General features: G+C 40.5%; 1 protein-coding gene across 1 annotated transcript in view; it reads right to left on the bottom strand.

The window, feature by feature from the left end:
• The window catches only part of TGFB2 (transforming growth factor beta 2), an 89,244-nt gene extending 71,430 nt beyond the window's left edge, over positions 1-17,814 (bottom strand). The window contains exon 1 of the mRNA XM_032216885.1: positions 15,942-17,814. Within this exon, the coding sequence (XP_032072776.1) occupies positions 15,942-16,287 (346 nt within the window). The 5' untranslated portion in view covers positions 16,288-17,814. The remainder of the gene's footprint in view (positions 1-15,941) is intronic.
• Between the last annotated feature and the right edge of the window lie 4,806 nt (positions 17,815-22,620).

Below are 22,620 nucleotides of genomic sequence, written 5' to 3' on the forward strand. Positions count from 1 at the left end.
CAAGAAGGGAAGACATATTTCTGACTCCATGAGTTAAAGATTTTCGATTGGTGAGGTCTTCCAGGAAGAGCCTTCTCTGACATTGTGCCTGCCCTATGAAACAGCTGGCCTCCACTCCTGGCCTTCCAGAAATGCATTAAAATTTTGGCTCTACCAAATGGCCTGGCGCTCTAAGAGTGTCATGCAAACCTGGGGTGATTGACAGTTGAAAGTGCTCCCTCTGCCTTTTAAGTTTGCAATTGTTCCTTTTTGTTTTAATCTGATTTTTAACTTGTAATTAATGAAAGCTTTTGAATCATTTTAATGTGTGTTCTGTAAAGCAGACAAAGGCATGAAAATGTTTTGGATGGTATAAAACTTCAATAATTAAAATAAAAATAAGTAAGCACTCAATTCCTTTCACTCAAAGGGCATATCTTTTCAGCCAACATATCAAGAAAAGATTATCGATGGAGGAGAAATATTTTTCTCCCCATATTTTTTTTAAGCAGAAATGCTAATAACTTCACAAAATCATGCAAACATAACTCTATTATCCATTAATCTGCCTGTGGTCATTCACTGATCACTAACACGAATAAAACTTAGGAAATTGATCATAAAATGCAGGGAATCCCCTGAGTCTATGGGCTTATCCTTGTGACTGTTTTCAAGTGGTATCACCCACCACCAAGCTAAACATCCAAAATCAGAGCACTAGAATGTATTTATTTTTATTAATTAATTATCAAACTTATTTGCCATCCATCTCATAGTTCAGATGACTTTGAATGGCTTACATCAAGATAAAGCAAACATTCGATACATATACAAATTTATTAAAAAATATAGAAATTAAAACAAACCAAAAAGAAGGGTTTGGGGTTCACTTTTATAATCAAAGATTCTTTTATTACATTTTCATTTTCCTTTATACAATCACTTAAATACTGTGCAGTTAAAAAAGAAGAAGCAATAAACAACTCATAACACTTCTATCCTACATACACCCTTCCTTCTACCCCTCCAACTTTCATTTCTCCCTTCCAACAATCCCCTCTTCTACTTCCCCTCCCCCTCAGCCATTCCTTTCTCCCCTTCCCACCATCTCACCCTCCTTACATTCCCTTCTCACTCCCTCTTAATTCCCCCCTCTTCTTTCCCTCTACACCTCGCTTCGGTGTATTTCTAATATTCATTGGGCTATTTGTTTTGTACTAAAACAAAAGAAAAATAAAAGGAAAAGAAAGAAGAAAAGAAAAAAAGAAAAAAAAAAGCAACAGTATCCAAGTACATTCATTGTTCTGAAAATTGAGTCTATACTTCCACCCTCCCCCCCACCCACCCCCTGAACCCCCCTCCCTGACCCCCTTCCGACTTCCCAGGTCCCATTCCCGGCATCGTTCTTTATCAAGCAAAGTCTGGAGTATATTGAAACCAAATAGATTAGAAGTTACAAAATAATAAAAAATAATAAAAAATAAAGAACAAAAAAGAAAAGAATAATAAAAAGAAAAAAATTAATTAATTAATTAATTATTAATTATCAAACTTATTTGCCATCCATCTCATAGTTCAGATGACTTTGAATGGCTTACATCAAGATAAAGCAAACATTCGATACATATACAAATTTATTAAAAATTATAGAAATTAAAACAAACCAAAAAGAAGGGTTTGGGGTTCACTTTTAGTGCACCAACCACCTCCAGCCAATAGCTTCTCCTTCATGGGCACCTCCAGTCCACATAGTCAGGTTTTAAGGACTTTCCTGAAGGTTAACAGAGAGGGAGCAGATCTCACCTCCTGTTGCAAGATGTTCCATGGCAAAAAAAAGGCTCTTCTCCTGGATCCCACCAGGTAAAATTTCTTGGTTGATGGGGTCTACAGTAGACCCCTTCTGCCAGCACAAATGAGTCAGGCAAGTCGCATTGGGAAAAGACAGTTCCACAGATAGAATAGGAAAAGATTTTCTGAGATTGCTGGAAAGTGGGACTGTCTAAATGCATCTTTTAAAATGTTAGCCTAAAGATAAAAACAATATTGCAGATTATCATGATTTTAGGAAACATTATCTTAGCTCAGATTAACATGAAAGGCAAGAATACTTCCAAGTCTACCTACATTTTCCCTTTAAGGCCTAAAGTAAGAAGGTTAGACACAACCCTTAGGCTTGTTGCCATAACGCCAAGAGCTACAGCTTTGAATTATACTGAAACTGAACCCAGGGATGGAGATATTTCTTTGGATTGTGATTTAATGTGAACAAATCCACACTTCCTAAACTGAAGCATGAATTGTAATGCAAATTTCCATTTATATGTATCCTTTTCCAAATTCGGTCATGCTATTTTCCATTTTTTTAAAGCATATAAAATGTATACCAAATGTATATGATAGAAAAACCTATGTACACATTAGAAAAAGCATGCATAAAATGCATGCTACATTTTACATGGTGGTGGGGGTTTTTTTTGTAAGAAAGAAACTGCTGCAGAAACAGGAAAGAACAAACTAAAGTTTGGAAAAATAAGAAATGAATAAAATTGAACTTGACAGATTAGTTCATCTCTACTAATGGCACTTTCCTCCCTTCCCTATTATGCATCTTTAGCAAATTACCCAAAGCAGACAACTCCTCTTATTTTTTGCATTTGGCACTGCAATTGTTGTAGTCAGGGGTATTAGATCAAAATAATGATGGCCTGGTTATAGTTTGGTCAGAAAAGGGAAGCCCTATCCTCACAGCAAATTATTCTCAGCCATAAGGTGAACACCCATTCTTTGAGAAAAGCCATTTCCAAAGAACCAAACGAAAAGAAAACTAATCCACAATGACAACTGGGATGCCAACACATTTTATTTTGGGCTTCCTCAGCCTGGTGTCTTCTTAATGTATTGGGACTGGGAGACCCAGAAGCCCCAGCCAGCATACCATCTAGGAATTCTGAGATCTGCAGCCCCAATACATCAGAAGGACACATGGGTAGGGAAAGATAACCTAAACAAAAGCAACAGTCTTTTTCACACTAAAAAGCCTGTTGATGAAGCATTCCTTCCAGTTTATTAAGAATTTAAATTAATACCTGGAGAAGCACCACAGTTCCAGGCTGAAAAGGGGGGGGCATTGAAAAACTAAACAAAAAATTGTAAGATATGATTTGTAATGGGAATGAAAACATTTGTGTATTTTCATGAAGACTTGTTTTGTCAAAATGCATTGGAAATTTGGTTGAATTGATAATGTAGAAAGGCTGAGATGAGAGACACTGTGCAGGCAAAGGAAGCCAGAGGCCAGCTGGAAAAGGTTCTTTAGGATCACACTGTCACTGGAAAGAAAAAGTTTCTCACACACCAATGCCTCATATTTCATTTCCTGGGAATGTTGACAGTTAGAAGTACATATTTAGGAAAAGAAGTTCCATAACCCTGAAATCCTCAGAGCTGATTCTGAAGAGGAGAGCTGTAAAAATCCTGGACAGAAAAGGTGGGAGAAAAATAATCGTGCAAAGGGCTGCTATGGTGTTCTGTCGCCTAATCACAATCTAGAAATAACAGCTAAGAAATAGCATTCAACTTCTGTGTAGATTAGAATAAATGCAAGTCACCAAATATCCATGGTTTCCATGAAGTTGAGTGGGGAAATGCAAGGAATTACAACAATAAAGATTATGGGGATCTGCTATGTTCCAGAGCTGGACTTTCCAAAATTCTAGTAAGCCTGAATACAAGCATCCCCTTTCTCTCCCCAAAAAGTCAATGGCTGCCATCCATGTCTATGGAAAAAAAGAATCCCAGCATTCAATTCCAACTGAAGTCAAATATGCTAAGGTAGGGCTGTTAAACTTGCGGCCCACGGACCAGATGTGTCACACAATGGCCATGCCCACGTCTGCTTTATCAAAGGGGGGGAAAGTCCTGATATGTCACTTGACACCACCGTGAAGACATGCATTTGACACCCCTTAGCATAGGCTAAGGGATGTGGGAAGCATTAATCACATATAGAACAGAAGACCAACCCACATTGTCAATGCATAGAAAAGAATATGAGTACTTACATAGTCACTCCCTGAATGAAATCCTTTCTTATGCTTATATATGTGAAAATGATGCATACTAACACTGATCTATCATTCATCTATCCATCATCTACAAACTTCTTCTAGGTATTAATCCATTGGTCTGATCTGGCAGTGCTAGAAAAAGGGTCCTGGAGTCATGATGGGCCGCTTGAGGAAAAGGTCAACCAGGGAGCAGCTGCTATAAAAAGAGAAATTCTATTCCTAGAAACATTAGGAAAGAAACTGAAAATAGAATTGCCCATATAATAACACCCTCATACAAACCTAATTCTGCCACTCTCAAGGCGTTGTGTACAGTTCTAGTATCTCCACATTAAGAAAGATGTGAGAAGTCAAAAAAAAAGGTGGAGAAAGAAAAGTAGGGGCAACCCATTCAGGAAAATATATTTGAAGACTTTTCAGTTTCAAACAAAGGAGAATAAAAAAGGTCAGGGATCTCCACAGGTATGGTCAAAAACTCAAGATGATGGCTGCAACAGTAGGACCAATATCCTACCTGTTTTATTTGCCACACATTTAAAAAAATGGGAAAACCTTTAATCACACCGTTGTGGCCAATCTTTTGACTTTTTTCATCATGCCCAGCAACACATGGTAGAGATATATAAAATTTAAAGATAACGCAGAAAAAGGACGAAAATCCAATGCAGGAGATTGATGGAAGAAAGTACTTCTTCACAAAGCATATAATTAAACTGTGGAATTTGCCATTTTAATCATAGTAGCCATTCTGATATATCTTTGCCATGAAAACCCCATGGACAGTACCAAAAGGTAAAAAGATATGATGCTAGAAGACGAGCCCCAATAGGTGTCCAATATACTACCGGGGAAGAACAGAGGGCTAATACTAGTAGCACCAAAAAGAATGAAGTGACTGGGTCAAAGCTGAAAGGATACTCAGCTGTGGATTTATCTGATGGTGAAAGGAAAGTCCGATGCTGTAAAGATCTATACTCCATAGGAATGTGGAATGTAAGATCCATGAATCAAGGCAAGCTGGACATGGTCAAACAAGAGATGACAAGGCTGAATATTAACATCTTAGGAATCAGAGAACTAAAATCAACAGGAATGGTTGAATTTAATTCAGATGACCATTTGTGGGCATGAATCCCTCAGAAGAAATGGAGTAGCTTTCATAGTCAATGAAAGAGTAGGAAAAACAATACTGGGATACAATCCACAAAATGACAGAATTATCTCCGTTTGAATCCAAGGCAAACCATTCAACATCACAGTAGTCCAAGTCTATGCTAGTGCTGAAGAGGATGAAGTTGACCAAAATCACCGCAGATGGGGACTACAGACAATAAATTAAAAGACGCTTGTTCCTAGGGAGAAAAGCTATTGCAAATCTAGACAGCATATTAAAAAGAAGAGACATCACCCTGCCAGCAAAAGTGTGTAAAGTGAAGGCTATGGTTTTCCCAGTTGCAATGTATGGCTGTGAAATTTGGACCATAAGGAAGGCTGAATGCCAAAGAATTAGGGCCTTTGAACTCTGGTACTGGAGAAGACTCCTGCGAGTGCCTCAGACTGCAAGATGATCAAACTAGACTGATCATCCTTTACTGCTCTTTAGAGGGCCAGATGCTGAAAATGAAACTCAAATACTTTGGCCACCTAATGAGAAAGAAGGACTCACTGGAGAAGAGTGGGAATGATTGAGGGCAAAAGAAGGAGGGGACGACAGAGAATGAGGTGGCTGGATGGAGTCACTGAACCACTCTACGTGAGCTTAAATGGACTCTGGGGGATGGTAGAGGACAGGAAGGCCTGGAGGAACATTGTCCATGGGGTCGCAATAGATTGGACACGACTTTGCAACTAACAACAGCCATTCTGAATTGTTTCAAAAAGGGACTGGGCAGAGTAACAGAGAACAGGCTATAAAAGGCAACTAACACTGATGGCATCTTCAGTCATAAGTAGCATACCTTAAATATTGGCTTCTGGAAACAACTGGTATGTGTGAGATAATGTGGGAGCTACTATCTTCCATTCCTGGTTTTCCAAAATGATTGTGGCTGGCCATTGCATGATTCAAAATCCTGGACTAAGAGAACCAATGGTATAATTCAGCAGAGAGCTTATATTCTTATGACCAACAAAATGTTATTTATATTTCAAGTCTGCAAACATTTATTCGCTTTCTTTTGGTTATCAGGAAAGCTAGAATCCAACTTAATTCATTTACTTATTCCATACAGCTCAATAACTGGAGCTTTTCTAAGCAGTGTTTGAGAATTAAAATTTATTAGAAGAGAAAAGCATCATAAAAAGCATACATATAACACCATATTTGGCAGTATAGAGGTATCAGAAGCAACTATAATAACATCAATAAATACAACAATTATAAGAAAGTAACAAAAAAGCATACTTCTAAAATATCAAAGTGACATTACAACACATTAAAGAAACACACCTTATAAGTTAAATCACAAATGTGACAAGTGGCACAAGAACGCACAACTTCTTCAATTCATGAAAAACTACAAAGCCCCTGCGGTATATTTTCAAGGCTGGCACATTTATTTTGGCATGAATTGCCTTTTCTTTTCTAAAAGAACTTCTGTGTCAGAGTTCACTTCTCTCAATTCATAGTTTTCATTATAAAAAGAAGAGGTAGAGAAAGAAAGCTGATCTTCTTTCTTTAAAAGTACAGCCAACTAAAAATGGAATACTTTTTCCATTCAGCAGCTCGTTGTCTCATGTGATTAACACTGAAGGAAGTTGGGTGCAAATTTATTTAAAACCTATCAGTTTTGCCCAAATATGATCCCCTCTGGAAGATTAGAATTCAATCTCCTTTCCAAAAAGAGAGAACCTCATCTGAAGTCAGTTTTCCCAAGGGATTATTAGGATTCTAGAGATGTCTTCCAGGTATAGTGGGACTTCAATTCCTGACATTTCCAGAGATAATTTCCTAAAAGTGTTGTTTCCCACTTCAGCTAGATATGCAATAATTCCATAATGCATGTTACAAGAAGAACTATAGGATAGTTGAAGCCAGGGGTGGGCAGCTGGGGTTCGCAGGGGTTCAGGAGAACCTCTAGCTAAGATTCTGTCCAGTTCTGAAAACCCCCAAATCCCACTCCTGGCTGGTCCCATCCACCCCGCCCCTCCCAGGAGTCCCCATGCAGCCTGTTTTGGATGCAGGTAAGTGTAGGGCACACGCAGAAGTCGGGGGGGGGGGCAAAAAAATGGGCCTACAGAAGTTTGGGAAAGCTGAAACTGGCCCATTTCCGGCCTCCAGAGCACCTCTGTAGGCTGTTTTTGCCCTCCCGGAGGCTTAAGTAAAGCCTCTGGAGCCCAGAGAGGGCAAAAACACTCCCCCGCCATGGTGCAGGAGGCCGACTAGGCCACGCATACCATGGCTATGCCCAGAAACCGGCCCGAGAGCCCCTTGCTAAAAATTTTGAAACCCACCCCTGGTTGAAGCATGCAGTTTATTTGAAACAATTTGTTACACCAGTTTGATTCTGTCAGGTAATTATATCACACAAAATGCAGAATAACTTAAAAAGCAAGTATCTCATATAAATTATTAATAAAGATCCACACAATGAATCAATTCAGCTCTTTCATTTATTCTAGATAAATGTGTGTACTAATTGAAGAGGTTAGATTTCATAGTCTTGAATCAAAATAAAAGTTGGAGAAAGATATGATTTCAGAAACTCCAGCATTTTATGGATAAAGTTTATTCTGCAGCAGTATTATGAAGACTCTGTAGGCCACGTGTTAATAGTTTCTCAAAAATTTCACTGTAACTAGCATACCAGTTAATTGTCCATCTTCTTCTCACCTTAAAATATGTTGTCAAAATTCAGTACAATCCTTCATGTTTCAGCAGATTCCCCAATAATCCCTTTGTCTCCTTCCTTTCTTCCAGAAAGCCATCACCTCACCCCAAGAGGGATGGAGAACCATTGCCATTCATGGGAGTGCATGGTAAAGGATTCAGGTGGCATTGTCTGTATCGCAATGCCATGCAAATTACATAAACTGCATTATTTGCGTCAGTCATGTCCTTTTTGCAAGTTGGAGTTTAGCAACATTCCACACATGTTTCTTGACCTCTGACATGCCAAAAGGCAACATCTTTCACAGCTGTGAAACAACATATTTTTTTACACTCTTGCTGAAGCTCTTCCCATTCTTTTTCTCAACTCTCAATCCCTTAAGTGAAAATTTTTGGAGGCCAAGCCAATGCATTGGAAGTGAGTCTCAGAGTTAGTAGCTTTCTAATAAATTCTGGCTTAGTTCCTCCCTCATCCATGACTGTCTTACAACCCGCTACACTCTCAGAAAACAAAACCAATAGCTCTGCCTTCACTAGGCTAGTAATCCAACAACTCTTTTGAAGGCAGAGAACCTGCACCCTTATAAAGGTAAAGGTTCCCCTCATTAGTCATTCCCAACTCTAGGGGACGGTGCTCATCTCTGTTTCAAAGCCGAAGAGCCAGTACTGTCCTAAGACATCTCTGTGGTCATGTGACTGGCATGACTAAATGCCACAGGCACACGAAACTATCCCTATTTTTCTACTTGCATTTTTAATGCTTTCAAACTGTTAGGGAGGCAGAAGCTGGGACAAGTAATGGAAGCTCACTCACATTATTCGGCGCTAGGGATTTGAACTGCCGACTGCCTACCTTTCTGATCGACAAGCTCAGTGTCTTAGCCACAGAGCCACCGAATCCTACCCTTATAAACACTGGTAAATCAATTCCTCATTGATAAAATAGAACTAAACCATTCTATGATGTTAGTTTAGAATGTTTTCTTTCATTAGATAAAATGCTGAGCAACGGGGGAGGGGAGGGTAAAAAGCCGTGAGTGAATATTCGAACTAACAGAAGGATAAATCACACCAGCAGCATTTGTAAAGCTGAGGTACAAACCAGAGATTCAAAGACTACAGGGGCGGAGGTGGTGGTGAACTGTTCTGCATTAAATTATTTTAACTTTCATGTGGAACTGCTACAAAAAGTATAAACAGTTGCAGTTTTTCGGGACTCTGTAAATTTATATCCCAACCTCTGAACATCAAAGTGATAAATTACTCTCTAAACTTAAGCCCAGTTCTTACTCAAGCAAAACTCTCATTATAGCTAAAGAAAAAAAAAAGTTTTTCCCTTGAAAATAAAAAGCAAAGAAAAAAAACATAATTGGCTCTTTTATATGTATTAAAGACCAGTTATGCAATTTTAGTTTCTAGAAAGGTACACTAATTATCCTTAGAATAAACTACTTTCTCATGTGATTCTATTTTTACTTCCAAGCTCTGAATGGCCAAAAATTCAGTTGCAGAACGAGAAGAAACAATGGCAATTGAAATAAGAAGGCCAATTCATCAGCAATTTAATCACAAACACTTCTTCTTAACATTACTACTGTATCCAATTATATGCATTTGATTCTGGGTGTCTGAGAATGCAAGTTATAGCAGGTGGAAATCCTTCCAACTTTGTCTACCTTGGAAAAAGCTAAACTAGTCCAGATTTTTGGATGGGAGACCACCAGACGATCCAATGGCTCTAAGTAGACTGGAAGGTAAAATAACAACTTGTAGAAGGCCATGAAAAAACCTTTCCTTCAATGCTAACAAGGAAACAACAGGGACATGTCTATGAAATCACTAGACATTGGGCTTAATTTGAATATTTTATTTCCATTACCCGAATATAAAGTCAAATTGACAGTTAATTCCTACATGCATGTTTATCAGGCTATGACTACATATTGATAATCCACCCATGTTGGCTATCATGGATCAAATTAAGTGTTAGGATTATGCAAATTCCAAAAAGAGGGTGCTCTGTAACATGTGGGAATGCACTGCCAGGAAGCAGCAGTTTCCAAAGCAGTTGTGTGAACCTGGAAAACTACGTGGTGGCTTTAACGAGTCAAGGAAAGGCGTTATGAGTGCAACCTCAAGCACGGAAGTATCAGTTTCCGAGGATTTCCACAACCCAATTCAACCTATTTCAGACTACACAGACCACAACACTTGCAACTGATAGTGAAGGATGGGTCTTGCAGCTCTCCTAATACAGGTAGGAGACTACAGCTGAGCCCAAAATGTCTGTTGTTAAGTGATACATTTGTTAAAAGTGAATGTTTCCCCATTTTACAACCTTTCGTGCCTCAGCTGTTAAGTGAATCACTGTAGTTGATAAGTTAGTAACCTGGTTGTTAAGTGAATCTGCCTTCTCCATTGACGTTGCTTGTCAGAAGGCTGCAAAAGGTGATCACATGATCTTGGGACACAACATCGGTCATAAATATGAACCAGTTGCTAAACATCTGAATGCTGATTTCCTGATCATGGGGATGCTGGAAATGTCATAACTGTGAAAAAAGGCCATAAGTCACTTTTTTCAGTGCTGTTGTAACTTTGAACGGTCACTAAGCAAATTGTTGTAAGTCGAGGACTACCTGTATTGTTATATCTCTTATATGGTGAGGAATTTTGGGGGCTGTACTTCAGCAACACCTAGAAGGCCACTGATTCTGCATCTCTTAATGAATGATTTCTGCTTGATGTGCTCAAACCGGGTGCTACACATAGAACCTCCTGCTACTCATAAATCAACACTGAACTAAAAAGATGTGTAAGCAGGAGAATACCCAAAATGCTCCAGCATCAGACTTTACCTTCCAGCACAGTTATACTGTGGATATATAATTTTATATGTGATCTTGAAAAGCTTTAGGGGTGACTAATACCAGTGTGTGCATAGCAGAAAATGAATTTGATAGTGTGAAGCAGCTCAACTGGATTACGCCAAAATGAAGAACAAGTTCTTGCCCAGCCTTTACCAGCCCCCACCCAACCTGCTTCCCAGCTAGGAGTTGTAATCCCAGCACACACACACACATACACATACGTATATACATATATATACACACACACATACACACACACACAAACACATACATACATACATACATACATACATACATACATACATACATACATACACTCTAGAAAGAGTGCAGAGAAGAGCAACAAAGGTGATTAGGGGACTGGAGGCTAAAACATATGAAGAACTGTTGCAGGAACTGGGTATGTCTAGTTTAATGAAAAGAAGGACTAGGGGAGATATGATAGCGGTGTTCCAATATCTCAGGGGTTGCCACAAAGAAGAGGGAGTCAAACTATTCTCCAAGGCACCTGAGGGTAGAACAAGAAGCAATAGGTAGAAACTAATCAAGGAGAGAAGCAACTTAGAACTAAGGAGAATTGTTCCTGACAGAACAATTAATCAATGGAACAACATGCCTCCAGAAGTTGTGAATGTTCCAACACTGGACGTTTTTAAGAAGATTGGATATCTGAAGTGGTATAAGGTTTCCTGCCTAAGCAGGGGTTTGGACTAGAAGACCTTCAAGGTGCCTTCCAACTCTGTTATTCTATTCTATTCTATTCTATTCTATTCCATTCCATTCCATTCTACTCCACTCCACTCCATTCTATTTATATTAAGAATGAATAAGTGATTTAAGCAGGGAAGGTGCTTTACTAATGTATTCCTTCTTACTCTGACCTTACTATTTATGAGTGCAATTGGCACAAGACAATCTGACAGACAGACAGACGCACAGACAAATGTTTGCTAACTCAATAGAACTAGTGGAGTTAGCAGCTTTATCAGCTGTCTTTTATTTTAAATGTTACGTTATGCTCCTAGGAAACCTAGGAAAGAAAATAACTGATAATGTGTTATGATAAATATCTTATGTACAGCCTTTCGATCAGAGGTGTTAAACTCACAGCCCGCGGACCAGACGTGTCACACGCTGGCCATGCCCACGCCTGGTTTAGCGAGGGGGGGAGTTGCAATACATCACGTGACGACGCTGTGACAATATGAGTTTGACACCCCTGCTTTAGATGGAAGTCAGATCCATTGCAATCAGAAGAGAATTTTCTAGCAGGATAGGAAGTGGAGACAGAAGGCTAACACAAACTGATGATTCAGAAATATATATTGATACTAAATTAATACACATCTATCTACTCAGAAACTTCACTGGGAATGCTTATACAGAAGCTAGGTTAAGAAAAGTAATCAGACTGGCATCCCTTTGCCTATTTCGCAGAAAATCCAGTAAAGTGGTTTTGGGGAACATATTAAGCAACCTATCCTAATATCTCTTACAGCTCCTTCAGCCCATCCAGAAGCCAAATGCCCTTTTATTGCCTATGTGTAAATGAACTGGCAAAATTTTAGCACAATACCACTTCAAATCTTAACCCAGAAGCACACGAACAGTTTAATGTGAATAAATTCTGAGCTAATCAGGTTCCTTCTTTAAATGTTGACACAGTATTATGCATATCCCATAAATACCTTCTGACTAAAATTCATCCCAGGAGATTGGCACCATGCCAGGGCTATTCATATTTACTGTATTTATATAGAACAGTTGGCCAAAGATAATATTGAAGACAAAATATGCCTTGAGATATATACAATATCTCTGGGTTTTCCTTTTAAATCTCTTCATTGCTAAAAATATTTACAAAATGTCCCTCAAAGACCTATCAGGGATCTGCACAGTGATATATAGCCAACTATGAGTATAATTAGAGCATATTTGTAATATTTGAGCTGTAGTCTCTTACCAAATGCTAATGTCTCTGTGGTTTAAAAAAAGTTTCTTAAAAAAAAAAAACCTGAATGATTACTCTTTCCCAGGCCTTTTACTCTATGACCTCAGTGTGTTTGCGAAGATCTCCTCCCCTCCCACCACCATCACATTGTCTGCTTGACTGGTACTAGAGGCTTAAACCTTTTAAGGCTGAAGGGAAACGGTGCAGAGCCTGGTGTTTTCTCATTTATATTGTAGCCGTTTCTTCTTGGTTGCACTTTTTTTCCTCTTTAGAACGGCTCACCCAGCTTAACGTATAACTAGACAGCAGTGGAAAAATGGTTAACTCTTTTACCCTGATCTTCTCCACCAAGTATTTGCACAGGAAACCTGGCTGCAGTAAGCAAGCAAGCAAGCTGTGGGCTCTTGAACATCTGATGCTCCCTATTGGCCAAGGCCTGCAACCTCCACTTGTCCTTTTCTGCTGTTCTATTTCAAGTCCAGGCAAAGGGATCCAAAAGTGTCAGGGGCACTTTTGCATTCATGCCAAGATAACCCTTCATTTTCCACAGACAGTGAAATTTTCCAGAAAAAAAAACAATGCAGAGCTGTACATCATTCACTCTGGATAACCCGGCCTCTTTCTATGGCTCAGCCACATCAGAAACGTGATCAAAGGGATTGGGGGGTTATTTAAGATGATAAACAGTCTCCAAAGAAATGAATGTTCGCATGTTAGATCCATGGGAGGGAAGGAGGGAGGCAATTGCATGTGTGGATGTGTGTAACGCACATATGTATGCGTGCATTCTAATGTCTTAAAATTCCCTTCTGCATTTCAGCATTATTGCCACAAATTATACCAGAGAGCTTGCACATCCCCTGCTTGGCTCCAGCACGTTCTGCAAAATGTTTTCCCCCTCAGGGCAGCAAGGGTGGAGTGTGTTTATCATAGACTTCTGGATGGTGCCTTAATTACAATAATAAAGCCCTTTGATTCCCAGGGTGTCCTCTTCCTTGGATTGTCATTTGACAATAAAAAGTGGGGGGAAAAGAGAAGGCAGTTCACTGAGAAGTGGGTGCATAAATTGCTGGCTGGCACTCTCGCTCCCTGACTCTCATTGGCATGCCCCAGCAAGCCTCAAAGTTACACCTCTGTAACAGTCAAAATAAATAGAATATTGAGATAGAAAATCTAGTATGGAGTTACCCAGATGGCTGTAATGCTTTCCCCATTACCTACTTCTCAGAGATGGTCAGGTATGGATATATAGGCTCCATATAACAGAAATAGAAGAGAACAAATTAGAACATTAATCAGTGAGCAATTTAGTGAATGCTTTGAGATCCAATCCTTTTCTTCCTCCTAGAAAATTTCTCATGCTGACCTACATTTGACTATTGTTCTACGACAGTATTTCTCTTAAACTTTGGCAACTTTAAGAAGGGTGGACTTCAACTCCCAGAATTCCCCAGCCAGCACATGGTTGAGGAACATTGTTCTAAGGTATTCCAATTCCGCTCCAGACCACAATAATAAGTTTTTCGACTTCCACAGATTTCATAGTTTGATTTTCTAAAGAGCAAAAAAGTCCACAATTTCAGAGAGTTAAAGCAACAATACTGTCTAAAATTAATGCAACACTCACACAGGATAGCAGTATAACCCTGCACCCTTATGTAAAGATAACTCCATTGGGCTGGAGTTGTTTGTAGTTACGATGCAGAGCATTGTTATTTTTATATTTATATCTCGCCTTTTGGGGTATTTAAGCACTCTAATTGACTAGACTTTTTTGGCCACAGCCCAACAGCAAGTCCAAACTTGGAGCTGCAATTTGAATTCTGCCACTGCCAACCCTGAATGCTCAGCATTCAGATTTGTGTGAAGCCAACTTCTTCAAGCTCGCCCTGATCTTCAGAAAAGAGTCCATCTAATCAGTTCCAGCTGACACATTCCCAGGCTGTGTCCAGGAAGCTGGCCTTAAAAAAATGTTGGAGGGAGATTTATTTTGTACCTGGGGAGAAGATGACCACAAATATGATGGGCTATTAAACTGAAAAGGGAAACCTAGAGTGGAACTTCCAGAATTTGGACAATTTTTTGGTAGGCAAGGAAAATTTGAATTTTAGGTAACAGATAATTCTTGTTTTTCCCCATTCTCCCTCACTTCTCACCCCCTCCACACTGAAAATCCTTCCCAATTCCAACATAATCCAGCAGTGGCTAGAGAAGAGGAGACCACAGGAAGGGGACAAGAGATAGGAAACTGATAAAGCAACAGGAAGGGATGTCAGAGGGGCAGTGGGCCCCCGGGGGGGGGGGTTAACAAGTAAGCTAATCCCATTTGTGAGGTTGTTGACCCAGGTGTTTCACCAAGAAAGATCAGGGACTTGGAAGCAGCGGTCTGATGAAGTGCTGAGGTGGACAGTATCTAAGGAGAAAGCGCTGGGGAGCTAGAGTTCATAACTGAAGGAATATGAAGAAATATTACACAGGAGAAGAATGATAGGAGAGAACCAGGAAAGGAGCCTTGCAGATATATCTTCTCCTCAAAGACACCAGCCGGTCAATTTGGGGTGGGATGAGATGGGATGTACTCTCTACCAAAAGCTTTATGTGGACGTTTATGGGGAGGCAAAGCCTAAATTGTATTTGTTCTTTTCTGCTATGAAGACTTACAAATGCTTAAGTTTAGCTGTGTAGGGTTTAGTTTAGTTTAGAAGAGCAAATGACAGGCACTCTGCAGATGTTCAGGCACAAGCATCTCTCCTTACTTTGCATATCCCAGGTTTACATCTCTCGACACTCAAAACATTTCCAGGGTTCGGATCCAAATAAGAGTCTGATTACCAAGTAAACCTCACTGATGAAACCTAGCTCACTTCCTTTGATTTTCATCCTGAGGAATAGCTGCTAGCTGTGCTGTACCGTCCAAGTATTACAGAAATAAAACTGGTAGGTGGCTATGTCAACATCCTCCCTTTTTGCAGAGGATGTTGTTACATTTATCAGATGTGGGGGAGGGGGCCTGTCACACCGCTGTGTGACATGTGGGGGAATGTCACACCGCTGGATCACACTCTGGACTGCCCCCTTGCCATCTCTGTGGGACCTGAACCGTCAGGCACCCTACCTGAGAGGTCTCAAGGTAACAGAGAAGACACCTCTCCACGCCTCCTCACACATCAGGCACGTTAAGCAATCCCTCTGCAACAAAGCTCTAGCTGGCACAGGCACACAACAATTATTCAGAGTAGACTTACTTGCGGACGGGTGGTAACTCCCCATGTCAATTTTGTAAACTTCTTTGGCATAATATTCCTCATCGCTCCTTTCCTTTTCGCAAGAGGCTGCCCTGTGGTTGGCTTTCTCCTGCAGCAAGTCCCTGGTGCTATTGTAGATTGAGATGACCTCCGGAGGAACCTCCTCGGGCTCGGGGTACTCTTCCGGAGGGCTGGTGAGTTTCAGTTTGCTGAGGATCTGGCCTCGGATGGCTTCGATCCGCTTGCGCATGAACTGGTCCGTGTCTAGGGTGCTGCACGTAGACAGAGCAAAGGCCACTGTGGCCAGATCCAGGGTGAGAAACACACTCAGGAGATAGCAGTGCATTTTAGAAAAAAGAAAAAAAGGATTAAAAGTGAAAAATAAAATAAAAACCCAAAACACACTTCTTTTTCTTCGGCTTCTCTCACAAAGAAAGGACCCAAATGTTTCCTGGAATTTTCTCCGCGGCAGTCTAAGATGTGCAAACAAGATTCAGATCTTTAAAAATAACAATAACAACAGCGAGGGATCGAAAGAATAAATGCAACGCCGATCGTGAGTCCAGATAAAATATGCCAAGTTGCCGGTCCGCCAAGCTGCTTGAATTGGTTGCAAGTCCAAGAGTGAGTTTGAGAGCAGATGCGATGCTCCAGCAAAAGTGACGGGTTCAGGCCAGCAATCGCTTTCTATTAAAAGCAAAAACAAAAACCCTGCAACAGATAGCGCCTAATAAAAAAGAAAGAAATGTAACAGGTTGCAAACGTTGCTTAAAAGCAGGAAAGCAGGTTGCTTTTTCTCTTCCCGGCTACTAAAGGAGATAATAAAATCCCCAAAACGTTGCCGGGAGGGAATAACGTCTGGTACGTGCAAAAAGAAATTAAAAAAAAAAAATCTTAAGGGTTGTGCGTGGAAGGAGGGGAAAAAAGAAGGGAAACTGGCCGCCACTTAAAGCGAGGGCTCCGGAGGCTCGGCGCCCTGCTGCCCACAAGCTCCCACGCTCCAAATTGAGATGGCACCAACTGGCAGGCGGAGGAAAGTAGGTCCGGGGTGGGGGGATGCCCCCCTTCGGGAAATCAGCGCGTCTCTCCCCCCTCCTTTTGCCCAGGAGGCTGGTGTCCAGCTGCGAGCGGAGGCTAAAAGCGCCCACGTGTGTTGAGATGCGTGCGTGTGTGTGTGTCTGTGTATATATGTATATACACGCGCGTGCCGGCGCCGGACAGACCCCGAGACGCGCCTGGGACAGCTGGACGTCTTCAAGGTGGTTCTCTCCCTTCTCCTCCCACGACTGTTGCTCTTCGACACCCCAACAACAACAACCCCCCTCGCGGCGTGGGCAGGATTCTCAACGGTCCTGCTTTCCTGGGGACGGCGGACTGCAGCGACTGTTTGCATTAACCGACCAGCTCACCTCCCTCCCTACCACCCTCCGCTCTCTCTCTCTCTCTCTCTCTCGCTGGCGACTGCTGGCTGTACAACTTTTCCAGGAGCTCCCTCTTCTCCTCCTCCTCAGTTTTTAAAAAGCCAAACCGAACCAAGAAGGCTGAGCTACCGCTGTTTCTCCGAGGCTTTCGTGATTCCGCCCCCTCCGCCGGCGCGTTTTCTCCCAAGACTGGGGATTGCAAAGTTCGTTTTCCGCCTTCGCCTTGGCACTTTTCCACGCGGAGTAGTAGGTGGCGTGCCTTTTCCCCCCTTTTTGGCCCACGGCTCCCCACTCCCCTTGCTTCCCCACGGAACTTGAAGAGATGGGGCTGGCAGGCACGCCGCCCTTCGTCCCCAGGTCTTCTAGCCTCTCCCCGCGCTCAACTCACGCCTTTCGCCCGCAGAGAACCTCGCACTCTGCCGGAGAGGGAGGGTTGATAAGGTCCTCTCGGACCGCGGGTGGGGAGGGTGTGTGTGAGTGTGTGTGTCTCCGCTGCCTCCGCAAAATGACAAGGGGAGGGAGCCGACAGACTTTAAGTGACCGAACGGATAAGGACCCTGCCGCTCTCTTGGACCTGGGCTATATCTTGCTCTGTTCCAGCGGTGGGGAAGCCCTGCAGGTCCGCATCAAAATGACGGCGATAGAAAGTGTCTTTGGCCAAGAGAGTTGTCGGGTGTTGTTACCGCGAGGAGGTGGAGGTGCTACAGCCGAGTCATTTTTTTAGGGTGTGATTCTGATTCATGAGGCGCGAACTAGAATGGGCTACCTACCCAGTGCCTTCCAGAGGTTTTAGACTTCAATTCCCAGAATTCCATTGGTGATGGTATCCGGGGCTGTAGGGAATTAAAAGTAACATATCAGGTGGTCAACCCCTTATGGGAACTAAGAAATAATAAAACAATAAAACGTTACGATCTTAATTACCCTGGTCAGACTCATTCTCACTTGCTCCGACCTGGTTCCCAAATTTGCACTGTCTGTGATTCATATATTCCGTTCCAAATGTCCTCTTTCTTGCCTCCATTTGTAGAATCTTGCCCAGTTATAAAACTAAGTTTCTACATACTTTTTGGCATGGTTTGTGCATGCTTTAAAAAAAAAACTTTGCCAAATGTTTCAGTGGCTGCAAGCTCCCAGTTGTTGAATGGCTTCAACATTACAGGGAAATGATCTGTTCATGATCTGGTCCTCTAAAATTTTTATATGCCAGGGCTGGAGATCCAACACTCCAACTACAGGATTCACATTAAATAAAAGAAATGGAGTGAGGGCCATACATGTGCATTTTCAGCCTACCCACTTTATGGTTGGCTGAACCACCAAGAGCCCAAGTACATCTTGTTACACTTTCACTGGCAAACTGCTTGCACACCTGTTACACTGTTGAAGATGATGCAAAAAAAAATATGCCCCTCTGTACAGGTAATCCTCTACTTATGACCACTGTTGAGTCCAAAATTTCCATTAAGTAAGAAATTTGTTAAGTGAGTTTCCCTCCATTTTATGACTTTTCTTGCCACAGTTGTTAAGTGAATCACTGCAGCTGATGACTTAGTAACCCGATTGTTAAGGGAATCTGACTTCCTCAACTTTGCTTGTTAGAAGATAGGTAATCACATGACCGTGTGACCCTACAACCATCATAAATATGAACCACTTGCTAAACATCTGAATTTTGATCATATGCTCATGGGAATGCTGCAAAGGTCATAACTGGGAAAAACGGCCATAAGTCACAATAATATATGGAACTGAATCTGGATGTTCTGCTTTCCCAGTTGCTAACTGGTAGATTTCAGGAGAGCAGTTCTCATGACAGGCACTTAGCTTCCCTTAGTTCAGGGGTGTCAAACTGACAGCCCGCAAGCCGGACGTGTCACATGCTGGCCACCCCATCCCCATTTTAGCAAAGGGGGGAAAAGTCATGATATATCACTTGATGACTTGACAATGCGAGTTTGACACCCCTGCCTTAGTTGAGGGGAACTGTCTACATGGAATCAGTTCCCAGGTGTGTATCCTCTTCTCCCACTGAATTTTATGACTGGGAATTCTAAACCTCATTTGTGTACCTTGAGTTTTTCTTCTCAAATAATTTAGGAATGTCTGAGATTTGATGAGAAGACTGTAATTTTTTTTCTGCCAATCTTTCCCCTTGAAGGAGGCATTTTAAATTCAGGGTTATCATCTTGAAGCAGAGGTGGGTTGCTGCCAGTTTGGCCCAGATCAGCCGAACCAGTAGTAGCGGCAGTAGGAGGCTCCACCCGCCCTCCTGGATGATTCTGCGCATGCAGGAACTCACCCAAACCGGTAATAAAAAAATTAGCAATCCACCTCTGTCTTGAAGGCTGTATCACATAATCCATACAGTTTAGTGACAGACGCATATGAACATAAGGCATTATTTTAATCCTTCCTGTATTGTTTTTTCTGCTTTATCAAACAGGGGCCCCAGCAAAGCAAGTGAAAAGTAACTGTAATGTTTAAACCATTTTTTCAAAGATTTTATGTTTATAGTGGGAAGACTTTTGCACTGGTTCAATACAATTTAGGCTCTTTGCTAGACAAAGGGGTTGTTAAGCTGGCATTTCCACAAAAAAAGCTGTTTAGGGGATAAGGAAGATTCCCAAAGGACCACTTCTTCAAGTGATGTAGGACCTTCTCTTCATCTATAAAATCTATTTTTGAAAATTCAGTCCATCATAACAATTATTAATTTAATAGAAGAAATGACTCAACATGAAGGATATATGCTCGGCCAATTGGTTGAAACAGATTACCCAATGCCTCTTTCTGACCACATTCATGTTAAGCATGTTGGATTAATTTCAGTTTAATGTGTTTACAAATTAAGACACTGTTGACTTCTAAACCATGGTTTGTGGCACAGTAGGTTGTGTTCATTTAAAGCAGTGTCACTATTTTAGAAACAAATGCCATACACTAACAGTTAAAATGTTATATCTTCCTTTACTGTTGGCTTTCTTTAATTAAAATATATTTTTTTCCAGTCAGTTAGGAGTCAGAATATATGTTTGCAGAGACCATATAAGTGCAAACTAATATGAAGATAAGATCTGTAGTAATGTTTAATCATCAGATTATCTGTTCCATGTTTCTTGCTGAGTTCAGCAAGAAACATGGAACAGTTGGTCCTTTTCCACATATTTTAAAAATAAAACTTTACTGCAAAAATGGGGATACCTTGAAGATTGCTAACTAAGCAAAAGGATCTTGTATTTCCCTTTTTAGGAAAAATATATGATCTTTAACAATCTTGAAGTTTCTTTTTACCCTGATTTTGATTGTTAGAAATAATAAGGTATAAAATAGAAAAAGTCACTTTATGCAACTGATGACTAAACTGTTATGTAACATAGCCATATTTTATTAGCTGAAGGTAATTCATGAAGAAATATAAAAAATATATTATCATTTCCAAAATATAACGTGGTACAATGACAACTCCCCATCCTTAAAGCAAGACTCTTTGAAAAGTAACATGGATTTGAAATGCTCAGTCTAATTGAAGAACATATTCATTTACACTCTCTTGTTACATGCTACAGCTGTGCTTGAAAAAAGAATATTATTATGGTTGGTCACATACTCAGCCAGATGTTTAGACTGTTTGGCATTTTGGTTAATCTGTTGAGTCCTTCCCAAGGATCTGGGATAGGCAGATGTTGTTTGATGGTATTAAAGGATATATTATTATAGGATGTGAGCTGTTTCAAGTAAAGGTGCCTAAGGCAATCAACCGATAGTGATTTTGATGGTGTTCAAGTGGTGCTGCAGATATTTTGGGATTGTACCCAAGGCATCTATTACTATTTGTATTATCTTTGCTGTCTTTTGCCACAGTTGTTCCACCTCTATTTATATGTCTTTCTATTTTGTGACTTTCTACAGTTGTATATTTATCATCTTCTATTATAATGACAACTATGCTGTGATTAAACAGGCTAGGCCAGATTAATGTCCTCGTGAAAAAGTTCCTAGAAATTCTACTTTGGTACGTTTGGTTTTTTTTTTAAAAAAAAAAAATCATGATTGCTTGATGATCTTGTCTCCTAATTTAGGATCTAAAGGTAAATGAAATTTGGAAACCCAATTTAAGCCTGGAAATAGCTGGGTGATCTTGGACCAATCATTCTCATCCAAAAAAGGCAATATCAAATCACTTCCAAATTGCCAAGAAAACATTAGGGATTTGTCCAGGTAGTCACCAGGAATCAAGATAAATTTAACGTAAGGGGTACACACACACACACACACACACACACACACACACACAAAAATCACAGTTAATGTTAGCACTTTGGTAAAGGGCTGCCAGGACTTTGAACATCTGACTGAACAAGTCACAGTAGTCTATTTCACAGATAATATAAAGCCACAATAAATGGGTTTGCAAACTCTAAAACCAAATATCCTCATTAAGTCTTAGTTTTAAGTGGCGTCCAGGTCATTGTGTCATCAAAATGACTGTACTGTGACTGATGACAATGCAAATCACTTTGTGAAGAAGCACTTCCAAAGAATTGCTGTAGCCTACAGAAAATAAAATCAGTCCAGATTTTTACTCCAAGTTAAGATCCAGAATTAGCTTTCCGTCACTAGAGTCTTAGCAAGAAAAAGGTGATACTATCAGAAGTTTAATTCTCATCAAAATCTGAACAGCCACTCATTTCTTAACCCCACAAATTCCAGTCTTAATACCATCAGACCAAAGACCTACACAGCTCATTAATTTATTTACCTGGTAAATAAGCCAATAAATCCATGGGAGCAGGGCAGGATAATAAACAATTTTCACCTGCTACATTTCTTCCATCCAACTGGTTCTTAGAAGCATCTAGGAATTATTGGATTAATCTGCCATTCATTTACTTAATTGTCTTTTCAAACTATGCCAGTTCCTAATGCCTGTCATATCCATCTACCCAGCTAAGTATCTATTTAAAGAAAATATCCAGTCTTAGTCATTGCATTTACATCTTGATCTCTCCAGCATTGTTATTTTGCTTTCTCTATTCCTTTGCTTCATATGGTTGATACAAAATTCTTTTGCTGTCCCCAACCACCTATCCATTTGAAAAATCTGTACTTAAATAATATGTCCCGAAGGGAAAAATAAATTAATTTAAATTATACATTACTACTTGGATAACTTTATTATGATGATGAAAACAGATTAATTAGAAGAAGACATTCAGATGATTGCACACATTGTAGCATTTAGGCATTTTTTAAAA

Source organism: Thamnophis elegans, chromosome 4 (genome assembly GCF_009769535.1).
Source record: "Thamnophis elegans isolate rThaEle1 chromosome 4, rThaEle1.pri, whole genome shotgun sequence".
In the NCBI taxonomy this organism is placed as follows: domain Eukaryota; kingdom Metazoa; phylum Chordata; class Lepidosauria; order Squamata; family Colubridae; genus Thamnophis; species Thamnophis elegans.